General features: G+C 43.0%; 1 protein-coding gene across 3 annotated transcripts in view; it reads right to left on the bottom strand.

Annotated features, from left to right (window-relative positions):
- The window catches only part of SPATS2 (spermatogenesis associated serine rich 2), a 49,398-nt gene that overhangs the window by 21,988 nt on the left and 14,039 nt on the right, over positions 1-13,371 (bottom strand). For all 3 annotated transcript variants that reach the window (XM_054012736.1, XM_054012737.1, XM_054012735.1), the window contains exons 3-5: positions 2,788-2,867; positions 2,389-2,497; positions 1,029-1,078 (exon numbers count right to left, since the gene is read on the bottom strand). In XM_054012736.1, the coding sequence (XP_053868711.1) occupies positions 1,029-1,078; positions 2,389-2,497; positions 2,788-2,867 (239 nt within the window). The remainder of the gene's footprint in view (positions 1-1,028; positions 1,079-2,388; positions 2,498-2,787; positions 2,868-13,371) is intronic.

Genomic DNA, 13,371 nt, shown 5'->3' with positions numbered 1-13,371 from the left:
GATGAACGCTGCCTTTCGTATCAGTTACACAGCAGTGACATTCCAGTCTACCTCCTCGCGGTTAATCCTGCTGGGTGACGGTGACCCAGGAGGTGATCCCACATCCCCTGCCTCAGCCCACACCTACCCGCCACTAAGAAGTGACTCAACACCGTTCTAGAGGCTGCTCTACCCACCATCAGCCCTTGGACGGGACCCCTCACACACTCCCTCTCGCTTCCTCCACGTCTCCTACACTTTTTGCTCATCAGAGCTATAGTATTTTGTTTTGCGCCTTAGTGCTTGTTGGTTATTTAGTGAGTAGTTTGGCATGATCATAGCTTAAATTCTTATACTGTAGTGTACTTCGATATGATGGCATTAATCACTGAAAAAATAAGTGAAACCCTCCTAAGTTAACTGTTTGTGTAGGGCTCTGAACAGACCAGCAGGCAAAACCATCAATGAGCAAAACATGTGTTGCAAAGGAGAAGGGCATCAAAACAGAGGCTGCTCAGAGCCAAGGGTTCATGACGGGACACACAGAACAGGCTGAACACATGCAAAGCGAATGACAACTTCTCCCCCAGCGTGGGGGTGGGATGGGAGGGAGGAAGACCGCATGTAGCAGTGTTTTCATCGTCATGGCAAAGGGCAGGGGAGGACAATTTGTGGCCAAGGTAGGAAATTTTCATGGTGATTCTGCAAGGCAGTGTCATCAATATTACACCGTAGAACTGAACTAAGTGCATTATGGTGTTTTGGGAGGGGAGGGGTTCAAACCTTCTTGGGAAGTCATCAGATAAAGCATTTCACCTCAGCGGTAAGTTAGACTAGCCGGACTGGTGACTACCTCATGTGAGATAATTCTGCCCACAGCAATATATCTATCTATCTTTTCCCTGTGGTTTCTTTCCTTGTTCTTCATGATTTAGCATGGAATTATAAAGGAGGCTGGGTCTCTAACATGCCCTGGAGCCGTTAAAGAAGAAAATGCCAGGGTGATATAGATCCCAGCAAAGTAAGTTAAAGCACATTTTAAAGGTTACCTTTTTCTTGCCTGTTATTGTCCATTCTTTCAATACTTCGCTGGCATTGCCTGAAATGAAACTTACGATAAGCACTGGAAAATGCTTCACACTCTCTTACACTCATGCCATACAAAACCCAGGGAGTCTTCATATCTAGAGCCAGCTGGAATGTGTCCTGCAGCTAATGACGTAAAGAAGTTACGTTTCAATTCTCTTAGCTGATTAAATGAAAGGATCAGTTTCGTTTCTGCTTTGGGAATATCCCACTGATCAGAATGACTCCGCCCATATAACGTTCTGTGCTGTGCTGGCTGCTTCCAGGTAACAACCCCCCTATCAGCACTGCCACGCTAAAGACTTTGGCCGTGTTGGAACTTGGACTAAACAGGGATTCAGTCCAGGTCAGAGGGTTTATACGGCTCTGTAACAATGCGGTTCTGGCGGGACCCAACTGAGAGTGACAATTCAGGACAAATTGCTCAAACAGGGCAGTTACAGCCCTAGGCTGGGGTTTTTCCACCTCTAAGGCAAACCAAACCAGCCAGACAGTGAAGACTTTGATCTCACCCCACTGCCTAACCACAAGTCACACAAGCAATTCCCTTAGACACTCCAGCTTCCCAGTATCACCACCAGTGCCACTCGATATGGGGACAAATGTTGGAACTTGGACTAAACAGGGATTCAGTCCAGGTCAGAGGGTTTATACGGCTCTCTCCTCCCCAAGGACAATTCTATAAAGTTGTTCCAGGCATTAGGAGTAGCTGCACAACCCATCTGTTCTCTTAGCCAGAGGCAAAGCACCATGCGGTGAGTGAGGGTTAGTACAAGAAACAGACAAGAAGTGCAAAAAGACAGTTTCATTGGTGAACACCTCCTGTCCTACAAGGTAGGAACTCGATCAGATGCAATATGCCACCTGATCCCGATACATGAGCATGTTTCAAAAGGGAGGAGAGAACTACCCCAAGGTTGATGCAGACATCCCTTTTCTTGTGCACATGAGCAAGAAATGCAATGGTTAAATACTTGATATCTCCTGGATTAGGTATTGTTTGGTACAAAGTAACTGTCTTTTTTTCTCTTAAAACCTAATGGGGCGGATTCTGAATAAAATGATGGGAAGGCCGAGAGGAACATCTTTGGATTGTCTCCCAGGAAAGCCAATCTGGGAAGAGTCCGTACTTGGATACTTTGCAGAGAAGATCTGAGAGAGTCCCCAGTCACAAAGTATACATACTGTATAAAAATAGCATATGGCCCTTTCCTGAAAGCTGTGCAGTGCCTGCTGAAAAGACGTGCTATTTCTAAACAAAACCCGCAGTAAACATTGTCGCTAAAGCCCAGTTACCCAGATGACGAAACTGGAGATCGTTACCTTCCATAAAGGCCTGCACTGTTCTATCCACACAGTTATCAAAGTGCTGTAGCACAAGGATGATTTCATTGTTGCTCCTGTTGGGGACCACCGCACGCACTGCACTGATCTGGAAGAGAGGAACAAGGAGTCACATCTTTGCCACTTGCTTACCTTCTTTGTACCATCACTGGAACTGCTAAGCTTGCATCAAAGGGTATTATACTGTATGGAACATGGGATCGCTTGGATATGGTTTTAATAGGCCAGGACAATGCATCTTGGAGAGCAAAACTGTCAACACAAAACTTTAGTCAGTGAATGTTTCCCCCATGTCTCAATTAATAGCTAAGAGATGCACTTTCACTAGCACTTCCACTGCCAAAGGAAAGCTACAGAATTGCCCATAGTAACACTTACCTTCTCCTTCATGTTTTCAAAGGTTCCTCCTTGGGCCATCACGGTGTTGGACTGCACATCAAAAATGAACCCTGTTGGCTCTGTAAAGACAGCGAAAGGCTGTGCTGTGAATGGTGGACATCAGGAAGAGACATTCAGAATAACCTAAGGCAACAGGTTAGCTCAGATGCTTGCCTTGCAGCAGAAAGCAGGAGACAGTTTTCTGAAGTGTCTCCTGAATGTGCAGCAGTGAAGAAAAAGGCAAACAGAATGTTAGGGACTACTAGGAAAGGGATACAAAATAAGACAGAAGATATCATAAGGCCACTATATAAATCCATGGTCTGCCCACACCTGGAATACTGTATCCACTTCTGGTCACCCCATCTCAAAAAGGATATAGTGAAGCTGGAAAAGGTTCAGAAGAGGGCAACAGAGATGATCAAGGGTATGGAATGGCCTCTGTGTGAGGAGAGACTCAAAAGATTAGGGCTGGTCCGATAAGAAAAGAGACGACTAAGGTGGGATACCACAGAGGTCTGTAAAATCACGAATGGTATGGAAAAAGTGAATAGGGAAGGGTTATTTACCCTTTTCCACAATACAAAAGCCAGGAGTCACCCGATTCAATTAATAGGCAGCAGGTTTCATACCAACCTTTTTTCAGACAACGCACTATTAACCAGTGGAACATGTTGCATGGGGATGTTGTAAAGGCCAAAAACGTAACTGGGTTTAAAAGAGAACTGAGTAAGTTCATGAAGGACAGGTCCATCAGTGGTTGTTAGCCAAAATGAAGCCTGGAGAGGAAAAGGGGGTGGATCACTCCAACTGCCCTCTTCTGTACACTCTCTTAAAGCTCTGGTAATGGCCACAGTCAAGATACTGGGCTAGATGGACCATTAGTCTGACCCAGTCCGATCGCTCTTACTTTATCACCTGCAAAAATACAATATTAACTGGCTAATTCTATCATGAATAGCAGCACGGACTCAGATACATTATACCCTAACCTCAGACCAGGCGGCAATAGCCGATCGATCTGGCACACCAGACCCTACCTCGCAACCAAAGAGTCAGTGGGCCTCCAAATGATCCTGTCTGGAATGAAAAGCCATGGTAGGGGAACCAAAGTGATAAGGTCAGTGGGAAGATAGACTTGGCTGGTTAGTTGTGTCCTCACAAACCCAGATAGGCCAACTTTAATCTCCTCATGTAAGCTTGCGAACAGGAGCAGTGCTGAAGGGACCTCCATCCTGCCACCAATAAGCCCAGCTCCAACATCTGGAACACTCAGCCAAATTAAGAATTGCCTGTGGACTGGCTATCATGAACAGTACATTTTCTTCATGCGACAAAGAACATGGGCTTCCAACATCAGGTAAGTTGGCACCTGTTGTTCTTTGGTAACATTTTTATAAAATTAATTTTGCTAAATAAACCCTTTTCAATGTCCAAAGCGTCAAGCCAAAGGTTACTCTCTGCCTTGCCCCAGATAAAATAAAAATGATCTAACATGTTAAAAAAGCAAACTAGTTCAGTTGGCAACATCTTTAACTAAACGTATTACAGCCTGAACAAGTCATTGAAATTCTGATTCATTCTTCAGCGCCGGGCCAACTGAAATACAGAAAAAAGCACTGTAGATCACAGCAGCGAGCCAGCAACTTTAACCACCAACAGGGTTGGTCTGACGCACTAAATTAAGTTAATCCAAGCAGCCCAATGCATCTTTTGTATTTCTGTACTAATCTTAGGACAATGTACTTTTATTGGGCTCAATAATAAGGAACAACCAGTAACCCAAGCACCATAGCCTTTGCTCCATATTTAGCAATTTCACCTACCCGGAAATACAAACTGCAGACACTTCGATAAACATCAATAGCTACTGTTAAGTGCTACTGTAACTTCCAATTAAACGCTTATTTTCTGCCCTTCATCAATCAACTATCCTGAAAACATTTCCACTTCTCCACCCTGTGCTGGAAACAAACTTTGCATCAGGACTCTTCTGTCTTCTCCCCTAGCTCCCACACTTCAAAGTGCAGACCTAACAACGAGTTTGCAGCTGTTGACTCCAGCTTGACAAAGTTGGCTTAGGGCTGGCTACAAAGGAGCTGATTTTATTGCAGGCAATCCATTAAAGCACTGTCATCTCCACTAGATTTGGTTCCCACTAGCCTGTAAGGGTCACATGAATCTGCAAAACATGCCATTTTACCTAGACACATACCTATGAGTGGCTGGTATGTGAGCCTACATGTGGTGGTCTGAATGGTCTAGGTATCAAGTCTTCTGGGGACAGGCAATTTTGTCAATTTGTTCCACTTTCAGACTGCATAGTTCATGTATATATTTTAGTGCATATAGTCTCGGAGAGAATACGAACAGCTCAGCAGCAGCTGTTGGTGACATTAACTGTGCCCTCACGCTTTATTTCAACTCAAGTGTCAGCTGTATAGGCTCTGGAGGAAGTCAGACTTCACGGAGACCAAGTGAGACTACGCTTTCCTCCCCTAGCCAGCACCACCTTTGCATCTCCAGGGACTTTTTTTCTTTTAAGCACGAAGCAAGCTTTCAAAGAGTAGATTTGCTCATGTGCAGTTCATCCCCTACAAGGACTGACCCAGAGCACACTGTACTGGCAGGCTGCTGATTTCCTTTGCGAAGCCTCAGACAGATCTCCACAGCCAGACAGCTTAGCTGGCTGGACCTTCCAAGGGCAACACTACTTAGGAGTGAGGCACAATCTGCTAGAAGACCTAGACTCAAGTCAGTCATTGGCCTCTAGGTTTTAGTTCAACTGAATTCCAAGTTGCTAACTTAACCTCTCCTTCACCTTCTCTAAATAACTCTCACTAGACTTTGAGACACCACATTGACTTCACTAATTCTCAGACACTGATGTAGCATTTAAAACAGAGGAAGTACTGGGACAGAACCGACGTTTGATGGAAAGGGCAGGTGCTCATTAAGGATACCGATCAATGGTTAAATCCTGCCTCACTCGGTTTCTCTTCCCATTCCAGCCTCACGAACAAAACTTTCCCAGATTTCCAGGCCTCAGAGACAAAAGCCACTAACTTCCTGCTGTTAAACCTTTAACAGTCTTATGGTTCGTACCACTGAAAAAAGCTGGTTGATGATAAAAACCAATGTTACCAATTCCCGCTCAAACTCTTCTTTGCAAAGAAGTCCCCCTTATCTCCACCCCCAAGAATTCATGTTGCACAGTCCTGGAACAGCAGATTACAATACAATGATCTTATGTCTAACCTGCTTACTCTCAGCGCTTGCTTTAAATCAGTTTACATTTAATGAATGCAAGGTATAAACAGAACACAAAATTCAAGAAAATGTGTTTGTCTAGAACTCCCTAATCTGTTTTAGGCATGAGGATATTTGCTGGAGTGAAATTAAACTGCCAGGGGAATCAGCAAGGAACGGGAGAGCAGCTATTTCTAAATGCCAATGTATTTGTAATCCCATTTGCACATAGTATATTAGAAATTTGGGATCTTAAACTTTTTTCCTTAAAATGCTTTGCAGTTCAATTTGAAGGGGTTACAGTGGCTTTCTATGTATCAAATTCATTAAAAGACTGCTCTTAGTTTAGAAGACTGTGTGCAGTTTGGGATCTACGTATTTATTACAGTGGTTTTCTCTATAAAAACCTCATTATCTCACATGAAGCCAGACTATGTGATTTCCCAGCTAAAGACTTCAGTCCAGATCCTGCCCTCAGGCAATACCTATGTAAGGCCACTGAAGTTAGGTTGCACAGATGTAAATAAGGGTTCCCCTATGCAGAACGTGCTCATGAAGTTAAAAATGCAGCGAGAACTATTCTGTACAAGACATCACCTGGATTCACATATCTAGAAGCCAGTTCCTCCTTAATGGATTAAGCCTCCTTGTGTTTGAATACTTCTTGCAAAGGACCCTGGAGAATTTCCTTCGCTTGAACCATGCTGTATACACTGGTTATTGCAGAGTCACACTTCCACATGTTCTTACAGAGCAGGGGGGGCCCAACTGTGGCTCCATTCTCTGCCTATCAGACTTGGGGGGGGAGCTTGGGACCTCTGCCTTGCAGCGGGGTGGCCGGGTAAGGGCTTCTACCCAGCAGGGAGGGGAGTCTCAGGGCTTCTGCCCAAAGGGGTGCACCTGCCAGGGCTTGAGGCTTCAGCAGGAACAAGGCTGAAGCCCCAACCCCCGTCAGGCACACCCTGGCTCTCTGACTTCTGAAGACTGTTGTATGCGGCTTGGAGGATCAGTAAGTTTGGCCACCAGTTATAGTGGGTTGTTTGAGCTGAGCTGGCTTGAGATGGTTGAAATGCATCAGAGAAGGGACAGCAGTTAAATTACTCATCTCTACACCCTTAATAAAATCTTGACTCCCATTAAAAATGTTACCACCATATCAATGTATACCTTATCCTCAGGTGAAGACATGCTCTTTTCCAAAGCACAAATATAAGACAACTCATTTAGTGCAGAATAAGTTAGGCCAGATCTCTGTAGTGTTGAAATGTAAGCCACACTGCAGCTATCCCATTGATTTGATGTGACAAACTCCGGAGACAATGCTAACCACCTAAATTGCTTCTTTGTTCGTAACCTTGTCTCCTCCAAAGAAGCAAATCAATAAGGAAGAGGTCATCACAAATCTAGTTCCATGCTTGTATTATACCACTATTTATCATACAAATTAACTCTGGCTTCTTTAAACAGCTGCACTGAAGAGATCAGAAAGAGAATGCACTCTAGCAACATTCCATACCACTTGGTCTGCTCCAGTGATTAGTCCCTCCAACGCATGGCACACACATCAGAGCTAAGATAGACGAAAAGCCAACCGCATTCAACAAAAAGGTTAGCGAATGAGCCGCTGCACCAGTAGATATGTATCTTTCCATTTTGAATTCAAATACCGTTGTTTCCTGTCCAACTTTCTCTCTGTACACACACCAGAAGCTATAAAAGCCGTGCAGTAATCCTCATTCATTTCAAACCACATTCCTGAGACTACGATCAGGCACGGCACAAGAGACATTGCCACGTTTGGTGACATTCCGTAAGAATCTCTCACACTACTCAACACTCCTTCTAATGCTCTCAATTATCTATTCAATATCATTGCTTAAGTGCACCTGAAATGTTAGATAAACACTATGATATTTATGCAACTGATAGACCCTCTCAAACTAAACAAGTCTCTCCAGTGGAAAAACAGAAGACATTATCTACAACAGTAGTGTCTCAGTGTGCAAGCTTTCGAAAGATGATATAGGAAAGAAAATCAAGTGCCAACAAGTAAAGCAACGACCTGATAGCAAGTCAGACTCTGTCAGTTAGCACTGGTGAAGATAAACAGAATCTTCACTCTCTCTCCATATGTGGAGCTCGAATATCTTCATCTAACACCGCATTAACAAAGTTGACCATAGCACTGTAGTGGAGCTATAGTTCATTAAAGACTCACAAGGTAATGAAACTACTGTTTATGTAACACAGATGTGAGGCCAGTAATAGTGCAGAGAGCTGCTTGTCTGACTTCATGACGTTGCCTCTGCACAGCAAGGGGGAGGGTACATATACCCTGACCAGCAAAATGCAGGACTTGAGGGATCTGTGTGCGCCCTGTAACATTCAAATACTGTTTCAAAAAGGTTTGTGGCCAACCACGACTTCTACAGTTCTATAGGGACAAAGCATAGAGAGTGACATGGAAAGTAACCCCTTTTCCTCCCCCTCCTGAACTGCCTCATCCTGACTGCACTGCTGTGCTTAAAGTATCTCATCCCACAAAGACCAGGCAGTGTGTCTTGCCCGGGCAACAGTGAAATATGAACTACAGTGAACTAAAGACACGGGGGATGTATAGTTTACATCTTATGCTGTGTTTTAGTTGTTCGATGCTCCATCTCCTGTTATTCCTGACAGGAAGTATCCTCTGCAGCATACTAAATATTTAGTGCTAGGCACTCAAAGGGTTATAATCAACAATAAATAATGCCTTCTTATAGGGTCAGAAAAGTTAGCGATGGAGACACATACAATTTCCAATTCCTTATTGGCAAACAAACCTGTATTGTCCAGTTTTAAACGCCTTCCTCAACATATCTGCTCCTAGTGCGTACTGAAGCCATAGCTGCTCACTTGACCTATGAAGCCAAGTTCTTATTTCCCATTAGCCCTGCAGAGACGATACTGCTCTGGGAGACTGAGCTGGGTTCTAGTCTGTCTTGGGCAACATCACAAGAAGTCAAATTCACAAGTGTAATGTCTTCAGTGATCAATCAGAACACAGGTGGATTTTTAGATTCCACAGAGTTTGTGGCACCAGCAGCTAGAAAAATAATCTTTTAACTTGTAGGCTAAGATCATTAGCCCTGGATTCATTGAAGGAGAATAAAAACAAAATCTAACATCATTTTTACAATCCCTTTATTGACTATAATTCACTTTAAAGGGTGTCCATTGTGAGAAAAATGCTAGTTTCCAGAATAATTTTAGTATGTAGAATGATCCAGCATCAACAACACAAGACTGAAAAAAGAATTCTCTTAATTTCCAGAATCCTTGGAAGAGGCTATGAACAAGTTCAGATATTTCTTTAGCTTGTCACACAATTCTAGCCTTTCTATCCTCCCAAAAACACTTGGGACAAAAATGACACTTTCCTTAAAACAGCCTGTCTGGTCAAGACAGAAGTTACAAGACCATGACACAGTCAATGAAAAGATCTTCCTCACAGAAAAGTACTTCTGGAATTCTGGGAACTGAAGTACCTTCACTGCTGGACTGTGACTACGTAATAGCTCAGATCATTTTACTTGATAGCTAATAGATGCTACATTAGATTACATCAAATGCATTCTGAAAATGGAGACCTGTCTTGTCTACAAGGTAGAGTGGTGAACGTACAAGTCAAAATCTTCCTTCCGATGGCTTGTCTAGTTACCATCTTGCCCTGCGGTAGATGAGCGTGTGCCATTACCTTCTGCCTTGTGTGGCACAGTAAGTCAACACTGGCATCAAGACTGCCTGTATTCCATTCTTACGAGAGCTCACTGAAAGCCCAGTTAGCAGTGGCATAGATCTTTCAGTTAGGCAGGCAAGAGGACAAAGCTCCCTTTGGTTTCTGTTCCCTGCCTAATGACCAAAATCACGTTCCCGACAAATGGCAGCTTTTGCTGCCTGTCCTAGTAAAGACCCTAGCAACTGGCTGACTATGGGGAATTATGTAGCATAGATGCTTGAAATCCCACCCAATAAAACTTCAGCGAAACTGTGAAACATTTATAGTCACGATGGCTTTTCAGGTCAGTGGTAACTGCTCTCACTCTCTCTGGGATAACACATCAGACCTTTGCTAATATGAAATAAAAAGCTATTTAAAAAAAATGGAATTTTACTGCAGGCTAAGAGCAGCTTGAATTTGCTCTAATTACAAGTTCTCTTCAGCTGTTCCTGGATCACAGTGGTCATTAAAAGTCAATGGTGGATATTGCAGAGAAGGCCAAACCTGAATTATTGTTGAGCATTATTTTCCTAGGACAAAGTGAATTTGTCTCAATGGGATTAGGCTGATAAAAAAATAGTATTACTTTACCATTGATCTTCTACCATGTCCTGCGGTCACTGAACGACACAGAAGATCTATGCAGAAATTAACATCTCAAAATTCCTTGCAAAAAAAAAAAAAAAAAAAAAAAAAGGCTACATAAAACTATTCTCTAAGCCTTAAATACCAAAAGTTGTCATGGCTTCACTGGCACCAGGACTCAAGGAATCATGCTTTCTGAATGCACAATGCGACAAGTCTATTTTTAAAAAGTAGATATACTTTGTATTCCACATTTATAGCTGTTTGTGAATTTTAGCAGCGTATCTTGCTGTGCTTCCCACCTTTGTAGAAGTATTGCTCCTGTAAGAGAATGGAGCCACAGATGTGAAGTGCCTTCCACAAAGTTAGACAGCAAGTCGAAGGCCAAGTTGGGACTAGAGCCCAGATCCTCTAACTGCCCATTGCTACTCTAGCCACGAGAGAGGGCACTGCGTTTCCTCTCCAGCACCAATCATACAGCACCAGCGCAACAGAAACATTCACACTTTACCAAGACTGAATATACATCAGGTTTACAAAGTGTAGCTTCACCACGGCATTTCAGGTTGTGGAGAAGGCAAGTTAAAGTCTCCTCATGGTTTTTGCACCTTTCTTCGTGGTCCCTGGGGAAGAACGTCTTTCATGCACACACCTATTCACACACAAATGAAAACACTAAGATAGGATTTTAAAAGACAGGTTGGTTAATAAACCTGTATCTTAAACTCCTCCTCCCGCCCCAAATCACTTGTGTACAGCCTGCTCAGATAAAGAAATCCAGGCTTGAGGCCTCAATCTGTTTCTATGGAAGTTATTTTTAACAGCACAAGGGCCCTGTTGTGATCTCACTGTATTGTCAGCCAGGGGGAAAAAGTGGCAGTTGCACACAAGGAGTCTGTCTAGACAAAAATATCCTTTACTTTCCTCTAACAACATTCTAAATACATCTCCAAGTAAGATACGGCCTCTATAAAGTCAGAAATAAGAAACATTGTATTTGAAGGTCGTCAGCTCATAAAGTTTTAATTAAAACCTCTCATTGACAGTCTTATACTGTCTACCACCGTGAAACTCTGCATGTTGTGATTCAAAGACTTCCTTCACAGGTGAGCAGATTAAACCTGCCAGCGATCGGATCCTCGAGTTTGACACCTGTGAGATGGGAATGGAATCCTCTGGACTACACTGCACTTTTAATTGGGCAGCCGGTTGCATTTCCAGCGTATGGACATACGTTCGTTTGGAGGTGAAGGGATGGAACAGAACAGCACTAAACAAATTAATATTTTAAAAGGTTTCATATTCTCCCCAATAATCTAGCTACAAAGAAACAGGATAGAGAATCTCTGTACACTAATTAGTGCTGCTAGAGTGCCTACGTTAGCCATTGCCGACAGCCGAGGCCTACCCAAATATGCGAAGATGGCATTTCGACTCTAAAGCCAGACGTTTCAAACCTGACAGTTTAGTCCCAAGGTAAAACTCCCATAAGACGTAGGGAAAGTTGATGGTATGAAGACAGTGCCCTTAAGAGCACAGTGCTTCCTTTACAGGAGACAGGTGGAAACCATTCCAAAACATCTCTAAGTACTCATCCAGTTATTAGCTACTGATTCAATTTAGCAGTCACTGGCTCTCTGCTACTTACAAGTGACAGTAAGTCACAGCTGGCAATTTTAACCCAAGCCCTGCACATCGTTTTGAATTAGCAAGTAATGCAGCAAGAGAAGAGGGAAAACCTTGCTGCCTTCAGCTGGCTGAAATCTAAGAAATAAACCATAATTTAACCAGCAGAATTTTCACTTCATCCCATCTGCAGCTGGAAAACGACAGCAAATTAAATTACAACTGCACATTTCCAGCTACTTTTCTAAAGACAATGCTGTTAATACTCCAATACACAGCATGTTACGGTATAAAAATATCCAGCAACTTCTTACTCCACCGTTCCCCTCTGTGCAGCATCTCTTCATGTCAAATCTGTTGACTTTACTTACAAGCCAAGTTCTACTCCTATCAATGACAGAGGGGCACATTGGAAACTTTTATCCCTTGTGTATTATCAACAAAGCTACCAGCAAAGTTCTGAGCTGCAGAATCTACTGCCTATGTCAGAGGCAGAAAGAACTCTGCTGAATTATTCGGATCACAAATTCAAATTCGCAGAATGGGCATTTTAAAAAGTGGTCTTGATTTATAAATTGAAAAATATTGCTAATGAAGGTCACCAAGAGAAAATTAATAGGAGTCCCCCATAATTTGATTGTCAATTTCCGGCATAAACTTTGAACTCTTTCCAGAGTGCGGCTGATTTACTGACACGTCTGCCTTTGGCTCTCAGACCAAGCAGCAGCCTCTGTTTCGCTCTACTCCCAGCCCGACGGGAAACAGCAGGGTAATGTGCATTAGTGGGGGCCGGCTGGAAAATGAAGGTGAAGGAAAGAGCTTGGCAATACAAATAATGATGCTATTATTTCAGGCAGCAATGAATCAGCAGAACCACCAAACTACCCAAAATATTTACACAGACAGTTAGCCCCACTGAGAGTGCCTTTCCTTTGCATCTCTAAGTAGTTCCAGAGGGAATAAGTTAGTCACAAGTTTAAATGAAACATACGGTATAACCCAGATACAGTCCAACAGCTGGACTCAAGGAACTACATTTCAAATGGAGATTCTAGGACTGCATTAGGGTGCAGTGGTTTCTTTGCAGTATAGATCTTTCAGTAAAAAGTTATAATTAATGCAGCATTATGCACAAGATACAAAGTGAATATATGCCAATACTTTGCATGCAAACTTTCAAAAGACTTTAAAAATATCCTTCTGCATAGTTCAGAGGGAAATTCCACTCTCTGGTGCTTCAAGGAGGAGAAACAGATGAACCCATGATTTGGTTTCAAAACTGCTGCGTTATTAAAAATAGTTACAGCTCCTCTTACAAATCTTTCAGTAGTTCTCGCTGAGGCTTTGCCGTAGAGCAGAGGTGG

Source organism: Malaclemys terrapin, chromosome 23, assembly GCF_027887155.1.
Source record: "Malaclemys terrapin pileata isolate rMalTer1 chromosome 23, rMalTer1.hap1, whole genome shotgun sequence".
Taxonomy (NCBI): domain Eukaryota; kingdom Metazoa; phylum Chordata; order Testudines; family Emydidae; genus Malaclemys; species Malaclemys terrapin.
Note: the sequence above shows the minus strand (reverse complement) of the source record. Positions and strands in the feature narration are given on the sequence as shown.